This window comes from Taeniopygia guttata, chromosome Z, assembly GCF_048771995.1.
Source record: "Taeniopygia guttata chromosome Z, bTaeGut7.mat, whole genome shotgun sequence".
NCBI classification, from domain to species: domain Eukaryota; kingdom Metazoa; phylum Chordata; class Aves; order Passeriformes; family Estrildidae; genus Taeniopygia; species Taeniopygia guttata.
In genome coordinates, this window is record NC_133063.1 from 69,897,693 (window position 1) to 69,922,873 (window position 25,181).

At 37.3% G+C, this 25,181-nt stretch overlaps 2 protein-coding genes across 5 annotated transcripts in view; one reads left to right on the top strand and one right to left on the bottom strand.

Moving 5' to 3' along the window:
• UHRF2 (ubiquitin like with PHD and ring finger domains 2) overlaps positions 1-1,745 on the top strand; it is a 77,597-nt gene extending 75,852 nt beyond the window's left edge. For all 4 annotated transcript variants that reach the window (XM_030258937.4, XM_030258938.4, XM_030258939.4 and 1 more), the window contains exon 16: positions 595-1,745. In XM_030258937.4, the coding sequence (XP_030114797.1) occupies positions 595-741 (147 nt within the window). In that variant the 3' untranslated portion in view covers positions 742-1,745. The remainder of the gene's footprint in view (positions 1-594) is intronic.
• A 1,979-nt stretch (positions 1,746-3,724) lies between these two features.
• The window catches only part of GLDC (glycine decarboxylase), a 38,893-nt gene continuing 17,436 nt past the window's right edge, over positions 3,725-25,181 (bottom strand). Inside the window, exons 6-25 of the mRNA XM_012577737.5 lie at positions 24,887-25,034; positions 24,447-24,643; positions 23,117-23,213; positions 22,043-22,148; positions 20,824-20,963; positions 20,015-20,095; positions 19,371-19,468; positions 18,795-18,879; positions 18,659-18,700; positions 16,525-16,667; positions 15,606-15,681; positions 12,439-12,564; positions 11,355-11,504; positions 10,795-10,907; positions 10,041-10,182; positions 8,611-8,722; positions 7,163-7,258; positions 6,051-6,223; positions 5,335-5,415; positions 3,725-4,355 (exon numbers count right to left, since the gene is read on the bottom strand). Coding sequence (XP_012433191.1) covers positions 4,212-4,355; positions 5,335-5,415; positions 6,051-6,223; positions 7,163-7,258; positions 8,611-8,722; positions 10,041-10,182; positions 10,795-10,907; positions 11,355-11,504; positions 12,439-12,564; positions 15,606-15,681; positions 16,525-16,667; positions 18,659-18,700; positions 18,795-18,879; positions 19,371-19,468; positions 20,015-20,095; positions 20,824-20,963; positions 22,043-22,148; positions 23,117-23,213; positions 24,447-24,643; positions 24,887-25,034 — 2,350 coding nt within the window. The 3' untranslated portion in view covers positions 3,725-4,211. The remainder of the gene's footprint in view (positions 4,356-5,334; positions 5,416-6,050; positions 6,224-7,162; positions 7,259-8,610; positions 8,723-10,040; positions 10,183-10,794; positions 10,908-11,354; positions 11,505-12,438; positions 12,565-15,605; positions 15,682-16,524; positions 16,668-18,658; positions 18,701-18,794; positions 18,880-19,370; positions 19,469-20,014; positions 20,096-20,823; positions 20,964-22,042; positions 22,149-23,116; positions 23,214-24,446; positions 24,644-24,886; positions 25,035-25,181) is intronic.

Below are 25,181 nucleotides of genomic sequence, written 5' to 3' on the forward strand. Positions count from 1 at the left end.
ATATTTGAGAATACAATATAACATCAAGTTAAAGTTGTAAGGAAGTTTGATAGTAAGCTGCTGTTGCTGTTTAGACAGAAGATCTGCCCTGCCCTAAAAAAAATGTTAGATGCTCATCAGTCTGCAGTAACGTAGTAAGGCTAACAGCACAGATGCTAATGTGTTACAGATTGTATTATCCTATCTATAAGGCTAAACTGGGTGTATTCTGAGGAGTTAGATGGATGCTACATAAACAGTATACGTGGTATATTCATCTTCCACTTGATATGAAGGTCTGGAAAAGTATAGCAATGTGTGAAGCTATAAGGAAGCTAAGGATTGGCTGTGACTTACAGGAAGGCATTAGTGGAAATGAAGGGGAAATCTCACTAGTGATTTAATTCCTCCCAAGCACAAGGAAGAGTTCCTTGGCTAGGACATGTCAGTCATGGACAGAATCAGGCACTAGAGGGCTTGGCAAAGACTTCTCTTTTTCTGGTAGTACAGCAGACAGTGACTTTGATTTACACTGATTCCTTACTTTTTGCTGGTTAAGCTGTTGGTCTACAAGAAAGTTGTTGCAATTGACTTCTCTGTCTTTGTATGTCCCAGAGCTGTTTACAGCGCTCCTTCAGAGCCGAGGTGTTCACGTGCCCTGCCTGCCGCTATGACCTGGGGAAGGGCTACACCATGGCTCCCAACAAGATCCTGCAGACACTACTGGACCAGTTCTTTCCGGGTTACAGTAAAGGACGATGATGTGCTCAGACCCTTCCGTACTTCTCCCAGTGACTTTATAGAGAGTAAAGGGGAATAAACAGGAAATTCAGCAGTGGACCAGCCAGCTTGATGGGACTCAATATATTGTCACTTTTTGAAGCACCTAACCCTCTTCCCCTCATAGCCATTTCTTGGTGTTGTGAGAACTCTAATTCTCAGCTGTCTTTTAACATCAACGGTAGTTTTGGCCAGTTAACTAACAGTTTTTAAAGAAGGAAAAAAAAAAAAAAGAAAAAAGAAAAGCCTCAGCTCTTACTGGCCTGCTGATGTCTAATTTATGATTTGTTTTTTTGTAACTACCTCAGGACAGAGGAAAGTAAATTGTGTCAAACAATGAAACAATGTTGGGGATAAAAAATAATTATGTTTTAGCTACACACTGCCTCCTGAATATTAGTTGTGCCTGGTCCATGTGGTTTGATTTACAAAAAAAAGAACCCAATAATGAAACCCAAACAAAATAAAAACCCACAAAAAAAACAGGAAAAAGAAATAGATTCAGCACTTAAGCCATTTGGATTAAACAGCAAATTCTGTGGTGTGCATAATCCCTTTTTTGTCTTTTTCTTCTATTATGCTGTATTTTTTTGCAAGAACAGGCTGATTTTTAGTCTATTTTTGTGAGCTTCATTGTGCTTTTCTTGTATCTTATGCAAGTTGACTACTAATGACTAATGAGAACAATATGAATGCATTGTTGCTGCATTAGTGTAAAGTGATCTGTGTTTTTTGCACTTAAAGAGGGTATTCAAGACACTCTAGTTGTGTAAAAAATAGTTCATATTAAAAAAGCCACTTCTGTATTAGTTAAACTGTATGCTTTTAGTAGGTCTTGTATCAGTGGCATTACATCTACACAGCATTAAAGGCAGTGCTAGCTTTGAGAGGATTCAAATCGCTTCATATTGTGATTGAAATTTTATATACAATATATTCCCCCCCACACAAAATATACCTTATTAAATATTTTATGATTCAGAAAATTTGCTAATTTTGTTTTTACTATTATCCCCTTAATTAAGTAATGAGATTTTTACAGAATTTATTTTTCAGGTTATTAAATGCTTTCCTTAGGTGGCCCTATTTTTCAGGTGTGAGGCTTTATATTCCCTAACTCATTTCTCAATGAAAAGAACACTTAATTTTAAAAAAGGCCAAACAACTCCAAACCAAGATCCAGTGGTGACATTGATACCCATGGCCTTGTTTACAGCCTGTGGCAGTGCTCTGTCCATGTCCCAGAGTGGGAGGGAGCCCTGCCTGTCACTCAGGGCTGTCAGCGCAGCTGGGAGCTGTGGGATTCCTGCACAGTGGTTGGTCAGGTGGATGAGCCAGATTCCCTCTGTAGGCACGGAGGTTACAGTGACAGCCTGTGGCCCACAGTGCTACAGGTAGCTCAGTATTTGCTGGAGAGAACTGTGATTGCACCTTGGTAACACCCATTGCATCTCATGAGTGGTAGCTCATAAAACTTGTGGCCTTCAACCCTTTAGTTGAGTACTGTAAAATATTTTAATGCTTTGTTTTCCATTGGATAGATTTTACCAATTAATTCACAGGGTAAATTTTGTCAGTTTGAGATCAACAGTGGGAGGTTATCTGCTTTATACAAAAATCTGTATACCAATTTTTAATATTTTTCAGTGACATAATCAAGCAACGTGAAACTGCTTTTAACATAAAAGTAGCTTGTCAAGACTGGGGAATTAGCCTGGCAACGGAGAAAGACTGTCCTTTCCTCACATTATAAGTCTGCAGTGGCTTTTCATGATATTTTATATCCTTTGTACTATATCAATAGCTACTGAAAGACACCCTTTTCAGTAGCGAATTCTAGAGTAAAAAAAAATCTGGTGTTCTTCACTATGTATGAAGGTGATTTAACATGTAGGTGCAGCTTTTCACATCAAAACTGGTATCTGGCCTGACTTTCCTTTAATGAAAGCCATTCCTGTCTTCTATCATCTGCAGTCTCTTTGTGTAAAGCCCCCACTGGAGTCATAAGGTAGGTAATGAAAAAGTTGCAGTCCCAAAACTTTCACTGTAAAAGACACAAGATTTACAGTACTTAAAGTATTGCTGTGAACACCAACCTCATTTATGTCACTTCAGAGTTCCTAGGCTAAGTGTGCATGTAGATCGTCAAGAAGTTGTGGTGGTTGTAAGATGCAGAACTGTGTGGTTCTTTTCTGTGGTCTCAGTGTTGCTAAGTGCGTGTTTCCAAATTCCCCAAAATTGTGCTTTGAGTGGCTGAATGAGTTGGTTCCTTCAGGGGTGCTCAGGTATATCAAACAAACAGCTCTGCATGGACCTGGGCAGGTTCCTTTCAAATGTGCTCATAGCACAGAGATCTGACTGTGCAACTAGTGAGAGGATTCATTTTATGCAAATTTGATTTGGAACATGCTGGAAACAGCTCCTGTTTAAGGTGTGAGCTTTGGTTACTGAATGTTTGTGGCACTGTGTGTTGCAGGAGGGCTCTAGTCTCAGTGCTGTTGGTGCTCTTTTTGCTTAAGCTGTGAATCAGTTTTTACACAAGCTGTAGATAAAGTAGGGCAAACTGAGTGCTCTGTATAAAATAGTGTCAGAGAGTGACTTGAGAAACTGTGGAAAGAGAACATTTTTTCCCCAAGATTTAAGTAATACTAGGCAGTTCACAGTCTTTTATGCCTTCATGGTCTTTCATGCCTTCGCCAGAAAAATAATTAGATGGAACTACTAAGAAAAAATTATGTAATACAGAACAAGATTAAGTTTGTTACTGCTTGGTAAAATGGATCATTTTGGCTCATTTAAAAAAAATCAGATCTTTATTTAAATATTAATCTCTGACAGTATTTTCCTTTGTATAAGTTTATTGCTGCTGTGGCAATTGTCACAAGTAAGAACTCAAGCTCCGTAATTTCATATTGCTATGTTGGACAAATACAGCTGAAAAGTTTAAATCCAAAACATGACAATGTTTAAAAGTCTGACCAATTTTATTAGACTACTAACACTGATAGGTAAAAAAATCAGTTTGAAACATTAACACTAGCAATGCTAGTTAGTGGTAATATGTGAAGTAAATTTAAAAATCTACTTCATCATTTTTTTACAAAATATAAACAATTAATCCTGCAGTTAACATTTATTAGTATTGCCTTATGTATCTGCATATTTTCTACTTTTTTAACTGTATCTTCCATGCCACCTTGCAAATTGGGTGTTAATTGTTAAAACTTTAGCATGAAACAGGTAAAATGATAAATCAACTTCCAACATCAACTGCTGTGGAACAACCACATTTTGTTTACACCTAACATACTGATTGTATTTACATTTTAACCGAGCTGTGTTCAATGAACAAATGTGGTGATTATTCAAAATATACACAATATAAATATCCCCAGGAAATCAGGAAAGGGCCATTCTGATGGAGTCAAAAATGCAGGCAGCTGAAAGCATTCTTAGGAAGATGCTCTCTTCTGTTCAGAAAATGGAGATTCATAGGCTTCCATCGGTGGGCAGGTACAAACCAGATGTTGATCTCCATATATGTCATCAATGCGAGCAATTGTGGGCCAAAACTTGCTTTCAGGCTTCACAAATGGCTAAGAGAGATAAAAGAACCCAACAGTCTTAATTTTTCCACCAAATAAAGCTACAAAATTATAACAGACATTAGGAGCTTGAAGAATTACAGGTGCTGTGAAAGTGGATTTTTTAGGTGAAGTCATCCTCCAAGTCTGTTTGCAGTCCCTGAGAGTTAACAAGCATGTATAATAGACGTGACAGTTAAAAGAATGCTTAGATTTTCAAAAATGTATGGTCATGTCCTCTAACACAAGCTTGCAAAAAAGTTTTCATGAGATGAAAGAAAACTTTATGATCGTTTGAACAACTGGCTTTCACATAGGAATAAGGAAAAGCAGAGGACACTGCTGTGCTCTGTGCTGTTCAATATAGGTACAATATAATAGTTAAAGGAAAGTGGAATGGTAGTGTAGTTGAATTCTCACTATTTGAAACAATACATATCACTAAAACACTTGCAATTAAGTTTCAGAGCAGAAATGTTGGTTACATGTACGTTTAGCTGCTATGACTATGAAAGCAATTAAAAAGTCTGATGTCAGAGTCTAGCTCTTGACCTTTATTGGTGTTGCTTTCCCCATGCTGACCTTGGGGAATCTGGTCACACCTTATGCAAGTTCTTTTGAGCAAAGCTTTGAATGCCAGCATGTAGGACTGTTTTGGGAGCCCTTGGTGCAGTATGTCAGAGAAGAACAGGCTGTTTCCAATAGGAATGAATATTCAGTGTTGAAGTGCTAGGATTCAGAAATCCAGGTCTGCACCTATGTGTAGAGATTTTTTTTATTTCTTACTTGAGCTCTTCTTTCCTTGTATTTAAAAGCTAAACTGATGAAACTGTGGTAGAGAGAGCTCACACACTTAAAAATTGAGCAATAATATAATGGCTCTGAAGTTTTCATTTTTACCACATTACTTCATCCCAACTGACTAGGAAACTACAGAGCACAAAGCATATTTCTATATTACCACACCACAAAGTTCATATTATGTACTCACCAGTGGGAATGCTGCCACTTCTCTGGAGTAGGGACGATCCCACTTGGAAGAAGTGACACAGTTCAGAGTATGTGGTGACATCTACAAGAAACAAGACATGTCGAGAACACGAAATTACTGATTTCAGTTGAACACATCAGTGTGAAGCCTTCTTCAAGTTCACATTACCATATATAAATAATGACTGTCTAGAGAACACTGTTTATCTGGGGGGAACAAAGGCAGAATTAAGTCAGGTGCAAGTTAGTATTTAGACTTTTTTTTCAGTTTGCCTAAAGATGCTACCCAAGGCTTGAATGGGCTTTTGGCTTTTCACCAAACTTAAAAGCCAGTACAGCATTAAAAGAGTTGAACAGAGCTTGAGCTGATACCGGTTCTGTGCTGCATTGCTAAAATAATTAATTCAATCTTTATTTTTCAGGTCATTCCAGTTTCTGTCTTCAGCCAGTGAAATAAGCATTTCTCCTTTGTTATTTTGAGATGGCCTTGAAATAAAAATTAATTACTTGTGGAAATAACTTTCTCTGTTCTGTCAGCAAGACTTCTCACTTGAAAAAGTCAAAATTCAAATTTTTAAAAAAGTTGAAGGTTTGTCAAGAAAGTTTTGTGTTCACTGTGCCACATTACTTCTGAGAGTACTTAAAGATCAGGAAGTGGGCATCTGTAATCTCAAGGTTTAGGCTGATGCTGGCACCTTGCTCTACATGCCATCTTACCTTTAGTGGGTTAATTTGGGGGTCCATCCTGCCCTCCTCTATTTCAGCAATTTCCTGCCGAATACTGATCATGGCATCACAAAATCTGTCCAGCTCTGCTTTGTCTTCAGACTCTGTAGGTTCAATCATAAGTGTCCCTGCCACTGGCCAGGACATGGTTGGAGCATGAAAACCTGGTGACAATAGCAGAAATCAGTCACAGATTATAATAGAGTATGAGATAATACATGCATTAGCTATCAGATGATTCAAAAATTCTTCCTTTCTCTACAGAAATCTATAGAGATTGAATTCACTGGTAGTGTTGGCTCTGTACTTTACAAGCAAGATAAACTTTTCAAGTATCTTTGTTTTTAGCACAGAAGGGTAACACCACTATTATTTACAATAGAGCTACACACAGATTTAGTGAAAGAGTTTATTAAAAAGAAACTTTATATATACTATTTAACTCACCTCAATACCTACTGAAAAGTCTGTTTAAAGTGGTGCACAATATTTAAGGCTCACTTACAAAGAGCAGGAAGGGTGGGTTTTTTAGTATCACAATTAGGCTTTGGATTATTTCACTGAAGAGGTATTACTGGTTAGGGGTTTAACAGCTTTCATGCATATTCATTAGAAGCACAGTTCTATAGGATCAAGTAGTTCAATGGATCCTCTTGTCTGGCAGCCAAAAAGCAACCACAATCAGATCCTTAAGAATATGCGTACAAAACTGCATAAACTATAGCGGGATGGAACTCTTCAAATTCTATTATCCTACTTAAAAAGTTTTTTTTTTTTACTTCCTATTTTGTTTTGCTTTGTTGGAATGTTATTAAGCTTTTGGCTTCGACCTACTAGCTCCAAACAGTTAGGAGTCATGTAATCAGTAATTTGATGGGGCAGTTTACAAAACTGTGAAGTAGCAGCAGAGTCAGAAGTACCTACTACAACTCAGTATGTGCAAATATCTCTCCCAGCCCTTAAAGAAAATGAGGAAGCCTGAAATAATTGTGACAGATTCACCATCCATAAGCACAGAACTTGAATGTTTGTATCTCCCTTTAGAAGAGATTTAGAAAATTTTCACTTGCACTGCTATTTTAAAGAACAGACATTTGACTTACCATAATCCTGAAGCCTTTTAGCAAGATCTACAGCCTCAATGTTTGCTGTTTTTTTGAAAGGTCTTGTATCCAAAATGAATTCATGGGCTACATAACCTGTAAATAAAAAGGTGAACACTAGTCTTACTTAACAGGAGATCAATGAAATTTTCCAAGCTGTCTATTCTTATTGGTATTGTGGAGAACATGGCAAAAAGACAAACTCAAAAATATCCACTTGGGCAAAACCTCACAGCTAAGAAATTATCAGGTAAGAGATATACAACTCAGTTTTTGAAGACTGACCCTTTAAGTCCCACATCACATTAAGAAGAGGCCTCATTTAGAGGTCAGATCAGAACTAGGAATGAGTGGTCCAAGTAGCTCCTACAATTTACAAGTTCCCTGAAAAAATGATTAAATTTGTCAGTGGCCCAACACCATTTGGGTTTTAGGCTATCTTAAATTAAGATAATTAGTTTTATCTTATGTCAGAGCAAAGCTCATATCTTCTGTTATAAAGAGGCTAAAGACAAAAGTTGTCTGTATTTATATCCATAATTCTGGAGAACCTTCCATTACACTGTTAAATCCTTCAAAATTTGCAATTTTTAATTGCTTCTATTAAAGTACAAATTGCAGGTTTTACCAAGGTGTACATCATTAAATTTAAGATCTATATTTTGGAGATAATATATATTGTACTCAAATGTTCTTCAACACTGTTCAGCTTAAACAAGCAAAATAAGTTCTCTGATTGTTACCCTACTACCACAATAATTTTTTCATCTCTTCTTCATTACTTCTGGCCTGTTCCAAGACTGGAGAGCCAAAACAGGGAACCAGAATGTAGCTGATTGCCAAGGGAATTCTATCTTATCTCACAACAGTGAACAAGATACAGAAATGAGAGAAACTTGGTGCGATTTTTTTTCAGAGGAAATGTGCAAGGGGAAGTACAGGTCCAAAAATTAAAACTTTAAGTTCTTAAATCACTGCATCATTGATTCTGGAGATTTGGAAGTCTCAGCTTGGTTGCTTTTCCTTTTTCTAGCATTCATCAATCTGCCATTAAATTTCAAGGAGAACAATCTATCTTTTACTCTATCTTTTGGCATCATCTTTGTATAATTACAAACAGATACTACTTTTCTTCTACTTCCAGGTATGTCTGTTTCATTGCAATACATCCATAGTAGTGTGGCAGGTTATTTCTCTCCTTGTGAACAACATCAAGAGAAGTTTGAAATCAGCAGTCACATAGCAAAAACAAACAAAAAAACCCCCCAAAAAACAAACAAACAAAACCCAACAAAACAAAAAAAAACCCAAAACAAAACAAAAAACCACAAAAAATACCAACCCCTCCCCCCCCCCAAAAAAAAAAAAACAAAAAAAACCACCCAACCAACTTCTATATGAAGCAAAAAAAAAAAAAAAAGCTTGGTAGAAAATTGTTGAATACTTGCCTCTTGCTCCTCTGAAAAGGATTTTGTAGTGCTTCTCTAGCCTCTTTGCCATGTAATTTGCATTTAGTATAGCAATCTCAGAAGCATGCTTCAGACCCTTTGCTCCCATTGTCTGAAAGAAAAATAACATGAAGCAACAGTTCTAAAACAGGTTCAAAACAAGCAAAGTATGCTCCTGCATGACAGAGCAGCAGCTCAATGCACCTAGCTAGTTCTAAGGCAGTCACTCTGCTGTTTACACTTTTCCACACCAGGCTCACAGAGAAGCACTGGATATTGACTGAGGGCACTTACAAACACTACTTGGTGTATATAGTTTATGAGAGTATCTACTGTTTAAGAGGTTTAGTGTGAAGTCCACAATTGAATATCCCAGACTTTTCCTCAAACTGAGAAGCTTTGAACTGAACAGAAGAAAGTGAGAACACAAATAATGTCAAAAGGCACAGGCTGCCTGTCTCCAATCCACAGCAGGACTGTCCAGAGAACTTTAGGTGGGACAATGTAAATAGGTGGCATTTTGCACTGTGAGGAAAGAGCTCCCCTTAAAAATTTCTGACCAGTTAAATATTCCATAATGGGGACTAGCTTAGAGTCACAAGTGTTTTTTACCTACAGCTGAAAATGGAAATTGCACTGGTTCATATTTGTTCTTTTGGAATTCCAGGAGAGCTGGTTTCCCAGCAGAGGAAGTCTCCATGGTTAGAGTATCATACTGGCAACAAAGTACTCTGTATGACACTGACCCTAACTCTTCCCCAACTCTGTCACTGGAAGCATTAAATGTAGCTCAGGAGTCCCAGCACAACCTTCTATCAAATAGAATTTGAATCTACAATCATGTTTGTTGGCTAAATATTTCCATACATGCAGCCAAATATTTGCTGGTTTATCACTAAATTGCAATGGATTAACAAATTATATAGATCATGAGCAAGATGTCTCACATGTAAAACCAAAACGAAGTTGTTTTAAAGCTCAGTGAAATCCTCTGGAATTTATGATATTGTAAAATTGAATGTTCTGTATATGTCAAGTATAACAATACTGAATCATCCAATTAAAAATACTCTTGGCAGAACAGTAATTTAAACATGAAAACTTCAGTGTCAGAAAGTGGAAGGCCAACTGCAGTTTAGTGCTTGGTGTCCACTTATCTCAAGACCTGTTTCAAACTAGGTAGAACAGTTAGATACAGCAGTTGTCCTTTGTTCTTTCTCATGGCAACATTATCCTACTATAAAACAAGAAAGCTTGATGGATGTAAATAACCTATGACTGGATTGTCATCACTTCATTTCACTGCATTTCAGTCTCTGCAAAAATCTTATAATGAGTTGCTCTTAAACCTGTTCTTGTGGTTGCAGTGGTCACTGGACTTGAAAGGGAAACAGAACCTCATCTGATACTCCTTATAAAAGTCTACACACCTTGATATACACCCAGGAAATTGGCAATATAGCACTGGAACCCCAAGGTGCAGCACTGACAGTACCCAAAGGACATGCATCCTTATCCAGCTGTACTTTGATCACAGGGTGGGTAGGCAAGTAGGGAGCCAAATGTTTCTTCCTAAAAGAAAGACATCGATTTTAGAGATTAAATACGTGTTCCTGTGTTACCATATCTGGACAGTTTCAGCAGTAGTTTCTCTTCACCTTGCTTCCAGTCACAGTCCTCTAGGAAGTCTGATGTATGCCTTCTTCAAAAGAAAGTTTAATACAACTGGTGCCAGTGGGGGATGGCATTCAGTCTTTCAACCTATCACAAGATATTAATGGAGTTATCCAAATAAAAATTGCTTTCTTTAAACAGTTAAGATTATTTTCCTTTAAGGAAATAAGAACACTCCATAGGGTAGATTCACACAGCTTGTGTAGAACCTCTGTGTTCTGGAGTACACACAATATTATCAGCCCTTTTCTTAGGGCTGAAAAGTCCATTTCTCACTCAGGAAACAGGTTGCTGAGTGAGGTTTACTATACACACTAGAAGGCCAACATAGAAGCCAGTGTTTAGGGACACAGGTGAGCACCATAATTTATGAGATCAGCACATGACTGTGCTGGAGAAGGACAGATGTTTGCAACCAACATAACACCGCTCCTAGCCATAACTCACTAAGGTATATATAAAAAATCTTTTTTTTTTTTTTTAAGAAAAGGCTAATATAGAGATACCTACACTCCAATTGGTCCCATTCCAGGTCCTCCTCCTCCATGGGGAATGCAAAAGGTTTTGTGAAGATTTAAGTGAGAGACATCAGAGCCATAATCTCCAGGACGACACAGACCAACCTGTAAAGGGAATACTCTGTTTTAAAGCATTCTTCATATGCCATTTAGGACCTATTACTGAATGCAAGGAGAACAGGTTGAAAACAATGGTGTATGCCTTTCTGTTTTTCTTTATCATGATGCATCATAAGCAAGAACTTGATGCAAAGAATATTTTGTTTAGAAAATCTTAATTACATCTGTAAAGAATGTCTTTGATAAAGGGTAGGCAGACTAAGTCAATTTCAGTGAACAACACAAATCTTATTACACATTTCAGGGGAAAATCAAGTGAAAGAGAATTACTTTCACCATCTAATTTTAATTACTGTTCTTGGAAATCTCACATGCTCCCCCAAACACTGTGGCATCTTACATGGAAGCTGTGTTACAGTCTGAACTGAGTACTGCTCTGCTATTTTCATTCCAAGAACTCCCGGTAGTAAACAATCTGCCTAGATTTTGTACCTGAGCATTCATATTTGCTCCATCTAAGTAAACTTGGCCTCCATGTTTGTGAATGAGGTCACACACATCGCCAATCTCCTCTTCAAACACACCGTTGGTGGAAGGGTACGTGATCATGATGGCTGCCAAGTTCTCTTTGTGCTTGTCCACCTGGTGGAGGGAGGAGAGAGGAAAAAAAAAAGTCACTGAGGCTCCTAAAGCTTCTCAAGATTTTATAAAAAAAAATACAAGTAAAGTCAGAGTGTATTACAGATGGGAAGCAGGGCTATCAGCAGATAGTCAAAGTCACTTCTAGTCAGCAAAGGACATCCTTCAGCCATGCCTATCGAAAAAGAGTGATTTCTGAATAAATCAGAATTTTAAGTCAGGGAAAAAGGCAGGTATTAAAAGGTGCATGTGTATATATGTATGTATGTATATATACACACATAGATATACACACATATACATACATATACATACATACACATACATATATATCTATAAAACACTCTCTTCTGGGACCTTCAGACAACCAAATGAAACATCTGTCCTCCAAGTTAATGTGAAATAATGGCCATTCCCCTTACTTTCAGCAATTGAGTTCTATGACTACCATAAAAGTTTGATCAAATGTGCAAATGTGTCCTGCTAATCCCTTGAATTGCAAGATTCACCTGCAGTCAATATAGTTTAAAAAAGAGAAAAAAAAAAAGTAGTTGCCTAGCAACAACTTTTCCAGCAGAGGTGGACATGAACTTTCCTAAAAGAAAGCTGAAATGCAGTTTCAAATGCTTCACATTCATGAACATGGTTTGTTCATTTCCAGTACTAGCTGTGGACCAAAAGGGTCTGCTATAAAAGAATCTGCTGTGTACAAAGACTCTTTGAGAAAATCCTGCACCAAATATCCTCAAATTAAAACAAATCTTACAATTGTCACATAGTGTCTGAGTGAGAAAAAAAAAAATTATTTATCCTTTCACAGTACATATTCACTATTATTGCTTTCTTTTTTCTTGTAGAAAAATATGGTTCAGCTGCCAACACTATTACCTTCAGAGAAGAAGTGTTCCTTGAAAATCAAAGATAATTAAATACTCACCATTGCTTTTAAATGAGAAATATCAATGCTCCCATTTTTATCCACTTCAATTGGCTGAATCTTCATCCCTGCCATTTGTGCACTTGCTGGATTAGTACCATGAGCAGATTTAGGAATAAGGCAAACCTTGGAAGGGAAAGCAAAATAGAGCCTAAAGTATAACTAGTTTAAAAAATCTTAATGTTTTATCATCTACACTCAGCTACAATTCATTATCAAATTTTGAAAAGAAATCCTGATGGTACCAGCAATTTGTCTCTTTTGTAGAACAATGCACCTAAATTTTTAAAGAAAATCCACTCAGATATCAGCATTTAAATATTCATTACCAAAGTTTCATTTGCTGCATAATCGTATTTAGGGATGCAATTCCAGAATATTATTTCAGATACTCAGAATTTTGCCTCACCCCATCTTTTTATTTAAATTTTTACAGTTATCAGTCTCCATATGTACAATGACTTGAAAGGAAAAACTGCCTAATTCCAAATTTCCACTACAAATTTTTTCTGGCTTCCAAAGCTTTTTCTTCTCTATTCTATTCAAAACAAAAATTAAGACCAAAATATTTTGGCTATAGATGAGAAACTCAGAACTACTTGCATGCCAGTTAACTTTAAAATAAAAAAAATATAAGAACTTCTGCTTAAATAAGGTAGGCTCTTAGAAAAATGTCATAGAAAAATGGTGCATGTGTCAGGATATTTGCAGACATTTTTTAGTAATTCCAGCCTTTCTAAAGACAATAAATATTTCTCAAAAAAACCAAACCAAACAAAAAAAACCCCAACCAAACAAAAATCCCTGGCAAAAACAACAAATAACCACCAAAAAAACCCCACAAAAAACTAACTAACCAACTAATCAACAAAACAAACAAACAAAAAACCAACAAAAAAAAATTTTTTTTCTACTTTATCTTCCTAAGAAACTGCATGATGGCTCATGGAACTCTCTTATCCACAGTGATGCTGAGATAAATGTTAGTACTTCAAAACACCAGAAACCCAGGGATCCAAGGAAAAACTGTGTCACATCTGTCACCATTTTATCTGCATGGCTGAAATGTGACATGGCTCCAGATGGCCACCAAGTCCTGCTGGGTACAGACATCGCTGATCACAAAAAAAGCAGGGATGTGAGCTGTCAGTTCATGTCCACACTTTTTTCCCACAAGAGGGCCACAAATCCAAACAAGGCCAACTAAGAGACCCTTGAGCTGCTGGTTTAATCTCCAGCCTAGGAGAAAAAAGCACTTCAGCTGAAAGGCCAACATTTTGTGGGCTTTCTTATTTTCTTATTACTTTTTACTCTTTCCCAAGAGTACCATGATTTTCCTGTAACTTTTGAAAGCAAGCAGCCCCCAGGTTTTCCTGTGCAGTTCACCTCTGGGTATTTTCAGACTACAGAAGGTCCCACACACTCAGAGAAGGCTGAGGGTCTTGCACAGAATAAGAGTAATGGCAGATGACAGGCAGACAATTGGAAGCCAACTCTTCAAGGAATAAAATTTTAAACTAAATTCACTTCCCACTGAGTAAAACTACTCACAAAACAAAGTTTGTAACTCTAACGAATGGTTGCCTTCTGATGTGATCTGGATGCAACAAAGAAACAGAGAGAGAAGACAACACTCCCATTTAGTTTTAGATGGTTTCCTCACATAGACACTATCGTTCCCAGGAGACCAGGACAGTGATGTTTCCATTTTGAGAAGACAAATGAGTCCCAAAGCCAAGGATAAAATCAGGTTCAAAGGATGTGTATTGTATTACACTAAGGTCTTTTTTTCCTTCTGTTTAAAGCCCACTGTATGGGTGTGTGAAAAAAGAAGACCTAAGTGATCTCAGATTTCCAAGAAGTTTTTTATGTGGTCCCAAATTATAATGTTTCTAAACTAACTTCAAGTGGTTAAGTGAGAAGGTACATGTGGATAAATATTTCATGAACACATGTTAAAGAAAAGAAAAATAGTTTTCACTGTATGGAAAGGTCATCCTAACAGAATATTATAAATATCTGTGCTGGTTCTCTAAGATTTAAAATTACTCATAATTGTGTTTATAATATAGACACCCAGTGCAATGCCAAATATCCTGTTAATACAAAACCTCCCAGGTCACTAAAAGGACTGATTGCAGAGTTCAGAAAAGGACCCACAGTACTGAGGGGCAGCATTCAAAGCAGTACATGTATACTGGAGGCAGACAGATCTAAAGCATGGCAGAAGAAAGTGCACCTTAACAACCCACAACTGTGATCTTTTGCTTTGAACCTATTGCTACTAAAGAATCTCACTGTTTTGGTGGGAAAGAAAGCAACTGCATCAAAAACTAGAAAGGGAGTAAGAAGAGAAAAAGTAAAAGGAACATAAAAGCTTTAAAGATAACCGAAGTTATAAAATAGCTTTTTTTGAGAAGGATGGACAAATAATTAGAATCTAGCTAGGAAATGAGGATGGAAAATAATATAATAAATAATCCCAGAATTAACACATGATAGGTCAACTGTGGATATGGAACAACTTTTCATCATCTTTCAAGAGTGAGAGAGTGTCAGATGAAATTATAAATATATCTCAATTTCCTTCCTTCCTTCCTGACTTCCCAACTTCCCATGGCTGACCACATGGCATGTTGCTTGGGAATTAAAATGCTATAAGCATGACATAAGCATGACCTTTCCTGCTTTGCCCTCCTTTCCCTGAACTTTTGTTGTTGATCATGCCATTATATGGCACCAACATCCCTTTGGTCAGCCAGAGCCAGCTGTCCCCGCACCTTGCTGACACCCAGCCTCCTTGCTGGGACAGGACAGGGTCGGGACAGGGCAGTGGCACAGAGAGAAAGCTGTGACACTGTGAAAGCACTGCTCACCATTTGCCAAGAGACCCTTGTGTTACCAACAGTGCTCTGTCCACAATGCACGTGGAGAAAGTTAAGTCCACCCTAGCCAGACTCAGTACAATCATCCTTCCCTGCGTCATTCTCATTGTCTGTAAAAACTTCTAAGATGTTACCAAGGATCCTGGCAGGAAGCATAGAATGCTGAAAGCCTATCAGAGGTGACAGTACATGACCTAGTTTCTCTCTAGGTGAGTCCCAGCTGCTGAATCAACTCTCCACTTCCCCCTCAACCCTCTTCCCCGCATGAATATTGACACTTACAGTTCTATGACGTTCTCCTTTGGCATTTAAATAAGCTTTGATTGCAGCCAAGCCTGCATACTCCCCTTGGGCTCCACTGCAACAAGAACACAAACACTGTTACACAGCACAGAAACCAAGAAGTGCTACCTCTCTGACAGAACTTCAAAACTGTCCAGCCCTAACCCTTTCTCATGACTTCAGGTAAGTGTCAGAAAATTAAAAGGAGCACATTCCTAGATATAATTACAAATGGACGTGCTTAAATTAACAGCTAGATGTAAATGACAAGAGTAGATGACAAAGGTTATGCCATTTTGTAAGTTTATACTACAATGTTAAATCCTTCTGGTGACTGACTGGATCCACATTTCTGCACCTAGCAGGGAACTCTGTGCTTGATTACAGTGAAGCAAACTAATATCAAAATGCGTACTAAAGAGGATATCATGAAAAATAAAAGGTCTTTCAGAGACAGGTTTAGTGTAGAGTAAGTTCTTGCTTTTCATTTTGTATTAAAACTGCTAGTGGATGTAAACAGGCTGCAGAAGTACTCATTAAACGCTGCTTTTCCAGTGAGCACACAGATCTTAGGCATTCCTCAGTCAAACCTAGTGCACTAACTACCAGTTTCAACAATTAAACACCTGGCAGCTCATACATCTTATTCCTATTCCAAATTTTTATTTTCAGTTCAGTTCATACAGAAAAATAGTAAAAGAAATATAAAGACTGAATCATTAAACTTTCAGAAGAGATGAGACAAAATAAGATACTGGAGTTTTTAAAAAAAACAACTACTTAGAAGTTTAATAATCTGGCATTCAAGAAAAAATTGATTTCAGAAAATTCTTCCATTTTTGGCTTGCACATTTTCTTTAGAGATAAGTTTTTAGAATCATTTCTCAAAGATGCAAACATCTAGAAAAAAAGTTCCTACCTATTCGGCTGGAAGGAGATTTTGTCATAGCCTGTAATCTCACATAGGTCTTTCTCTAAATCCTTGAAAAGCTGCTGATACCCTTGAGCTTGATCCAGAGGAACAAAAGGGTGGATGTTGGCAAATTCTCTCCATGTAATAGGCTATAAAAATGAAACAAACAAATATATAAAGACTGCTGTGACAAAATACTCTTCAGACAACTCTGTTCTGTCAAACCTTGTGAAGGAAAGAAGCTGCCCTGTGGTCAATTAAGTATCAAACACCAAGTATGTTGATCTGCTGGAGGCTTGGAAGGCTCTACAGAGTGACCTGGACAGTTGGATTGATAAGGCTTTGGCCAGTCATGTGAGATTGAGTAAGGTCTAATGTTAACTGATTTAATGTTTACCTTTTAGCTTTTTATTTTGGTAATCAGATTACACATAAAGATTTGGGGCATTATAAAGAAATTACCCCCAAAGCTTAGAAGTAACTTATAGAACACATTTGCCCCTTTTTCTCTTGCTCTTTTTTTCCCTCTCTCAACAGATCACCATGTCCATGTTGACATTTAAGCCATGGGATGGTGCAAAAACCTAGAAGACAAGGGACTAATGTGTAAGTCTCAAACACTGATAGACAGATACCTGTGAAGCCAGCTAAGGATTGTTGATAAGAGCAGACTGTGCAAATGGGCAAGAAAGAATAGGATGCAAGTGAAGAAGGGAGCCACATGGAGGAGGAGGTAGAACACTTTGCTGGGACATCAGTCCTTGGTCTGGCTTCTGTACATATTCAGCACAACACAGTGCAGCACAAGTACACCAATGAGGTTGAGAAGAGGGCATGGACTGTTCACCAAAGGTTGATCTAGGGGAATAAAGACCACCAGAAACCTCCAAAGCCCTCCAACCAATTTCCAGAAAGGCCCAGAACTGTGCACAGACTATGCATGATGATTAATTTGCATAGAGAGCAAGAAACTTCTCTTCAGTCTTGGGAAAACTCATACATAAAAATGTAGAAGCCTCAGTGCACATGAGGCTAGGATCCTGGGCACACCACCAACAACCCTACAACTGCCTGAAAGGAGGCTGTAGCCATGTGGGGGTTGGTCTCTTCCCAGATAGTAACTGGTAATACAAGAGGTTAAGACTGGATATTGAAAAAATGTATTCACAGAAAGGGTTAACAGGCATTTGAACAGCCTCCCTAAAGAACTGCCAAAGTCAACAACCCTGAAAATGTTTATAAGATATGTAGATATGGTGATCAGCAACATGGTTTAGTGATGGACTCAGCAGTTGCCAGGTTAACAGCTGGACTTAATCTAAAGGGTGTTTTCCAACGTAAATGATTCTATGATTTTCAGTAACTATTTTTTAACATTAAGAATATGCTTAAAAATTCTTAGTTTCTCTTACTACTTAGTTTCACCTACCCTTACACAGAACTGGGATCACAGGGTAAACAGAGAGGAATTGCCTGGAATAGTATTAGTTTCACTTAAAGGAATTATACAAGACATAAAACACTGAAGGGAGAGAGAGAAAGTAGTGAAAGGGGACAAAGGAAACTAGTGAAAGATGAAAGTGAGAAGACAAGAGGAAGAGAGCAAAGGAAGCTCATTCCAAATCAAAATGTCATTTGGTAATCAAATAGCCTGGCTAAAGCTCTGCTTCATGTGTTAACAGTTAGAAAAATGAAGATATCTGGGATTCTTCAGCTGGGGAAAAGGGAATTATCCTAAAAAATTGTAAACTGAAAAAGAAGCATGAATTGTCAGTCCCATCTGACTCTTTCCATATTTCTGAGGATTTGATTTTAAGATCTGTAAAGCAGACAGAAGTTAGGTAATGCAACATTGCTTGAGGGAACAGGACTGTGATACCTAATTCCAGAAATTATTTTCATCATTTTGTTCAAAATGGAATCTTCAAGACCACATACTCTCTTACTGTTGCTGCAGTCCTACTTGTGCTTTTCAGAGCATTTTCTTAGTGGAAAAGGGTGAAGGTGACTTCAGCTACCTCTGAAACTGCCTCCTCAGCTGGAGTATTAGACAAAGAGGAGGCTTCACTTCTCTAGAATGACACTGGCTAGATAGTTTACTCGTGTGGATATCAAGTGAGACAGTACTATTGCAACTTACTGTGAGTTCAGCTGAACTATTGAGCTTCATTGTGCAGGATCCCTAAAAATACAAACACACGTCAGTATTTATTGAAATACATAAATACATAGGTAAGTACATAATTTTTTGTCTTTTCTTTTTGATAAATACCTACCAAGGGAATCATGCTGTGAACAAGGGAAATATCTTTGTTTTCTAATCTCTTCATGTACCGCACAATGTTTGTCTCAGAGTGATAGCTGGAGAACACAAAACACAGTGTTAAGGCAAGCAGATCACCTGCACCAGCTGCTACAAAGGAAAAGAACACAAAAAAGAAGACTGAGGATAGTTATTAATGTATACTAAGTAGTTCTTCTCAAACTGGCACTTTAATCTTGCTAATAGCAACACAGATTAAAAATGCTTATTTTTATCTCAACAACACTATTAGTAAATATGGAATACAAGGATACCATGTCCTCAAATGGTAGGTTGTACAATGCAGCAGATTAATGGAAAGACACATTCCCTCAGTGCTCATGAGTATTGCTCTGCTCGTTTAAAATGAGAGGATAACAAAAATGCTACGAAATATTATATTTGAGTAATGAGCTACTGTATGAATCTAGGTACAAAACTGTCCTCAACTGACTCCATTGCTGGTTTTGAAAGGAAATATTTCAGATTCCCTAAAAATAGCAAACATACATTCAGATTCCCTAAAAGCAGCAATCATACATTCACAAACCTGTTGAAAACCTGGTGTGTCAAGAATTTGGAAGTTCTCTTAAATGGGGTGCTAAGGATGCCTTTGGTTTCCTCACCCATACCTTCAGCAATTAGCTCCTTAAACAAAAAGAAATAGTCAAATATTTTGATGGAATTTTTTTTGTAGTCAGCTTCCATTAGAACTAGCTTATGAACCAGTTTACCTCAGGATTTAGTCAGCTTTTAAGGTAAAACCCCCGCCTTTAATATCACATGTATCTGTGTATACATAGCAAGACAACAGCGATATATTAAAACTGGGTAGCCTTAATGTCTCAGTAGTCCTCATCTTGTAGGTATTGACGCTAAATACTAATGACATGCAACAAAAATTCCAGTGAGGAAAGAAATAACTGACCCCATGTCCTAACCATCACAGAAGAAGTAATACCATAAATGCAATGTGTCCAAGTTGACCAAAACATCTAAGCATTGCAACCAGAAAATGGCATTATATAAATCCTTTATTTAACACCACCTCTTTATTGAAGAGAGGATCAGAAATTCTCAATATGTAGCAAATGATCATCATACAGAAACCCACTATACAACACCAGTTTTGTTTTTTGCTAAACTCTGAAAACATTCAGATAATTTAATCCACATGACCTATAATGTACTTACAGAAGAAGATTCACAACCAAAAATCCATAATATGTCATCTAGATCTTTCTCATTTACAGTTTCATCAAGTGATACTCCAAGCTATGGATAAAAGCACCAGTAATTACTCAAAGCTGTTTATTCGAGAGACATAGTACATTTGTTTTGGTCAAAAAAAGCTTTCCAGAAACACAAAAGAGAAAAAAAAAAATCAATCTACCCAACAATATGTAAACATATATATTTATAAGTATTTATGATACATAAATTTATTTTATTTGTATAACATTTTCTAGTTTCTTCCTTTACCCTTCTAAACCATCCAAACCTGATGGCTCGGAAGCTTTGAGACTCATGACTCCTTTCTAGTGTTTTCTACTTAATAGGAAAATTGCCCATTTTCCTGTGACACCCCTTCCCCCATTCCAATTTACAGAACATACTACACTTTGTGAAGACTCCTTAGTGCCAACCAAAGTGTGGTTTAGACTTCAGTTTGCCTTCAAACACTGCCATAGGACCTGAATTCTGGATGTCACCTTTTATTTCATCATTAAATTTTATCGTATCTCCACTCTACCCCTTAGTAACATATTTAACATGAAAAAAAATAGATAGTCCTTTTAACTGGCATAAAATGAAAACACAATCATTATTTCTGGAAGTTCAGTGCATCACTTAACAAGTTCATTCTTTATATTATCTTTATACTTGATGGATATATCTGAGCAAATTACAAGATCTTAAATAATTTTGTTCTGTTTAGCACATGTAATGATTAGAAAGTTAATGAAAATGTCATACTATCAAAGGTTTAGAAAGTTGCTTACTCTGCCATCACTATAAATCCGAAAATTTATCTTTCTAAGAGCTGCCCTGTCCAAAACCTCTTTGACTGAGCATCCACACGTGATCGTCAAGGTATCAAAGAACAGATCATGATGTAGTTTATGACCAGCTCGCCTGAGACCTATAAAAAAAGTAAGTTAATTCTATTATATGCACACTGTATTGTTTGCTCAGGCGGCAGTTGCAGAGCAGTACTATGTATCTAATAAATAAATACTTTTACATAATAAAGCAAAAGACACCCCTTGTGGAACGAATAGTAAAATCACCATCTTTTCATTGAAATGTTACTGTGTATGAAATGCAAGTAAATCAGATTCAAACCTAAGTAATAATGGAGATTGAGCCTAGGGAAGGTAATTCTGATACATCAAATCTGACATACATACAACAGCAGAGTTGGTATTTGAATGCAATAAGGACAAAATAATAAGATTGGAAAGATATTAATGTATATGAACTGTCACAGAGCTTGTCATGGCAAAGTTTAGAAGCTTAGGGTTTTTTGCAGTAGCAAGAGGTCTTCTGGCTAAACTGGCAAATTAAGTATGGATGTTTCATACAGTAATTCCTTGGTCCCAAACATTCCAGTTTTGTACACCTCCTTCTGACAGCAGTGGTAGTATTATCAGTGGAAAAATAAACCCTACCAGAACACATAGTCCAGATGCAATCATTATTTTCTGCTAGAGATTTTGTGCTTTTCTTCAGCTGTAAAGCTCTGGGATTTCAATGTTTGTACCAGGTATAACACTCCACCCAGTTTAACAGAAATGTTTCTATTGCTTTAATATAATTTATTACCCTCCTTTGCTATGTTATTTATACTCTGTACAGATTTTTGTGTGTAAACTAGGATGGTCCATCAAAAGAAGTAGATGCTGGGAAAGAGCAGTTCAACAGTACCATCTAGGGACTTAACCCTCTAGACTTCCCGAGAAAACAGAAGTTAGTTTGTTTCCCAAGAAAACAGAAACAGTGCCTGCAAGTTCTTATCACACAGACATCCAATTCTTGGATGCCATTAACAAAACTACACAAAACACATCAGCTGTGAATTTTGTATTTAAATGGCCTCTCTCAAGTTGAGAGAACACACACCAGATGGACACCCCTGCCCCGGCCCTGTGAGTTTATTTAAGATGTGTTATTTAAGGGGTAAGGATTTTAGAGCAGTTTCTGTAAACATTATGTACTCACCTTCAGCCAAGATTAGGGCAGCATTGTGTACTCGTCTTGCAATATGCCTTAGTCCATCAGACCCATGGTATATCCCAAACATGGCTGACATGTTAGCCAGAAGAGCCTAGGATCCAAGTACAGTTCAGGACATTGTTATTCTGAGCAAAGACTGCTTCATGTAAGTTTAGTGGAAAGTTTCTTTAGTACCCAGAGACAACCACATACCCTCAACTGATGCTATAGCTACTCATGTATTGCCTACAAAAAAAAAGGAGGGAAAGGCAAAATACTTCTATGAAACTGCAAGCCCTGGTTATGAATTCAATGCTGTCTGAATGTAGTTGTTTTAGCAACTAACATTTACTTAAATCCAGCTATTGCAACAAAGATGTTTAAATACTTTAAAAGTCAAGCTAGTCTCACAGGTACCCATTGTTTAGGATCAGTACAAAAAAATACAGAGTATCTCCTGGATATTAAGTAATTAAACTTGTGTCAATAATAATACCTTTTCAAAATCTGTCACAACATTGAGAGCAAGAGGAAAGCAATGATAAGAGCAAAAAAATTTGTCACCCTGTCTGGCTGGAGGTCTGTGGAAGTATATAACTATTTTGGATACTTACTTACTTAATCATAGTATTTTCTTACAAAGATATTGCTTTGGTGATGTAACATTCTTGCATCAAATTACATAGACAAAAATACACCTTGTGACAATTTGACTAATTAGTTTAACAAATTTAAAGTTTATTTCTTCTGCCTTGAGTTGGAAATTTCAGACCATTGGAATTCCCTTCTACTTTATGAAGAGTTCTGTCTTGTTTGTAACACACTGCTACTGTTTATGGTGGTGTTTATGCTACAAAACAGACAGATTCGTGACACTGCAAGAATTCAGGATTACAGTAAGGAAACAGATAGTAAAACTCTCTTTTCAAGCAGACCCCATTATTCAGGGGACTCAAAACAAATTAACAAAGACCAGAATATTTTTATGTCCTTCTTTTTTCTACTAAAATCTCTCTAAAGTGTAGGTAACTCATTGTTCAACTCGTTACTTTCTAGCCCTGAAAATAAAGTGTAGGTTACCTGCGCTGTGCAGATGTTGCTGGTAGCTTTATCTCTCCTGATATGCTGCTCTCGCGTTTGCAAAGCAAGCCGGTACACTTCCTTCCCACTTGCATCTCTAAGCCACAAGGGAAAATGTTGCTTCTGTTACTTTAAAATTACAGTTATTTATGGCACAGGACTTTATGTATGCTAACCTGAAACTAGTTATCTATCCTCAGAGACAAAAGGGTGCTGGAGAGAACAAAGCATAGGTCAGGACAGTTGCAATACCAAACAGAGGAAGACTAAAGTACCTCTAGAGTTCTGTTTATATCATGGCTGGTCAGGTAGAGCACACAGTGAAATTCTATGCAAACTACGGGAAATTTGGTATTTGCCTTAAAATTACACAGATTATTGCAGCTATTTCAACTGAAAAATAATATAAATTAAATATTCCTAAGCTTATTGATAACTCTGAATTTAGTTATTTTGATTACTGAAGTACTTCTGGATAGCCTCCGTGACAAAGATATGTTGTCTTCCTGTGACAATTACTTTGGATTTCAATTATTATTAGTTTGATAAAATTATTATTAGTTTGACAAAATACACAGTACATCAAAATACACAGTACATCACTACCAGCAACTATTAGAAGCAGATTTTGCACACCATTTCTCTACTTTTTTTAACCATAACTATAATTTGAACTAGATTAAGTTCCTTCTAGATTATTTTGGAGGTTCACTGAATTTTCTGTTTCTTTCCATTTATGTTTTATAAGATTGGATGACAGAGAAAAAGTCAGTACAGAATATGTGGAGTATAAAGTTAGCTTGCAACGCCTCCTGCCATCACTGTGAATCCACCCTGCTTTTGGTTATCTCTTCATTCCACAAGGCCACAAGAACTATAGACAGTTCCACACAAATGGAATTCTTGAAGCTTGCTTCCTCAAACTGAAGGAAACTTTTAGTCTCACAGTTTTTTTTTTAAAAATAGGGTGCTCAGTACAACACCACGGTCACCTGTTCACAAAGGCTGCACAAGATGGTCATAGGATGTTTTTTATGGTTTCTTATGTATTGCTAGGATCTCTGAGGGGAGACTTCAGACATGATATCAGGTAAAAGATTTTCAAAGAAAGGGTTCTAAAGCATTGGAGCAGGCTGCCCAGGAAGTGACAGCATCACCATCCCTGGAAGTGCTCAAAAATGTGTGGATATGACACTAGAGGACATGGTTTAGTGGTGAACCTTGTGGTAGGTTGAGAATTGGACTTGATGATCTTGAAGGTTCTTCTAACCTTAAGGATTCTAAGACTATATTACTTCAATCTTTACTTAATGGCAGAGGGAGCCCTTACCTTGTGACACCCACCATTCTGCCCGGCATCATTCTCACTAGATTTTCCTTGACAGCAAAGAATGCTGCGTGGGGTCCCCCATAGCACAGCGGGACGCCAAACCTCTGGGAGTTACCCAGGACTACATCTACCCCAAACTCTCCAGGAGGCTTCAGAATACAGAGGGCCAGAAGGTCAGTAGCACAGCAGGCAAGAGTCTGAGAAGAGAAATGCACAAAGCAGTCAGCCTCTCTTCTAAAGGAAGACAGGTGTTTACATGGGAGCTAGGTTTTTAAATTTATTTTCAAGTAGTTCCACATCACTTGCATGGAGCTGAAGTGAAATGTTTGTAATGGTTATGAATTGCTTGTAGCTGAGATAGTATCTCATTAACACTCAGTTTTTATGAATATGACTGTTTGATGCATCAGATTGATATCTGTGTGACCAGTAAAATTTACCCCATTCTGATGAGCTCTTTCAACAAGTTCAGAGAAATCTTCAATCTTCCCTTCAGTGTCTGGATACTGAAATAACACTCCACTGACATCCTTTCCACTGAAATCCATCTCATGGGGTAATTTGAGCTCAGTAATAACACCTGTATAACTGAAAACAAAAACATGCAGAAGGTAAAATATTCAAACCACTTCTGACCTTGGAGTGATACTTCACAAGATGTTTTCATGGACTCATATATGACTCTTTTCTTTAATATACAGAGAGTTGAACATCTTTGCAGCACTAAACCCTGAG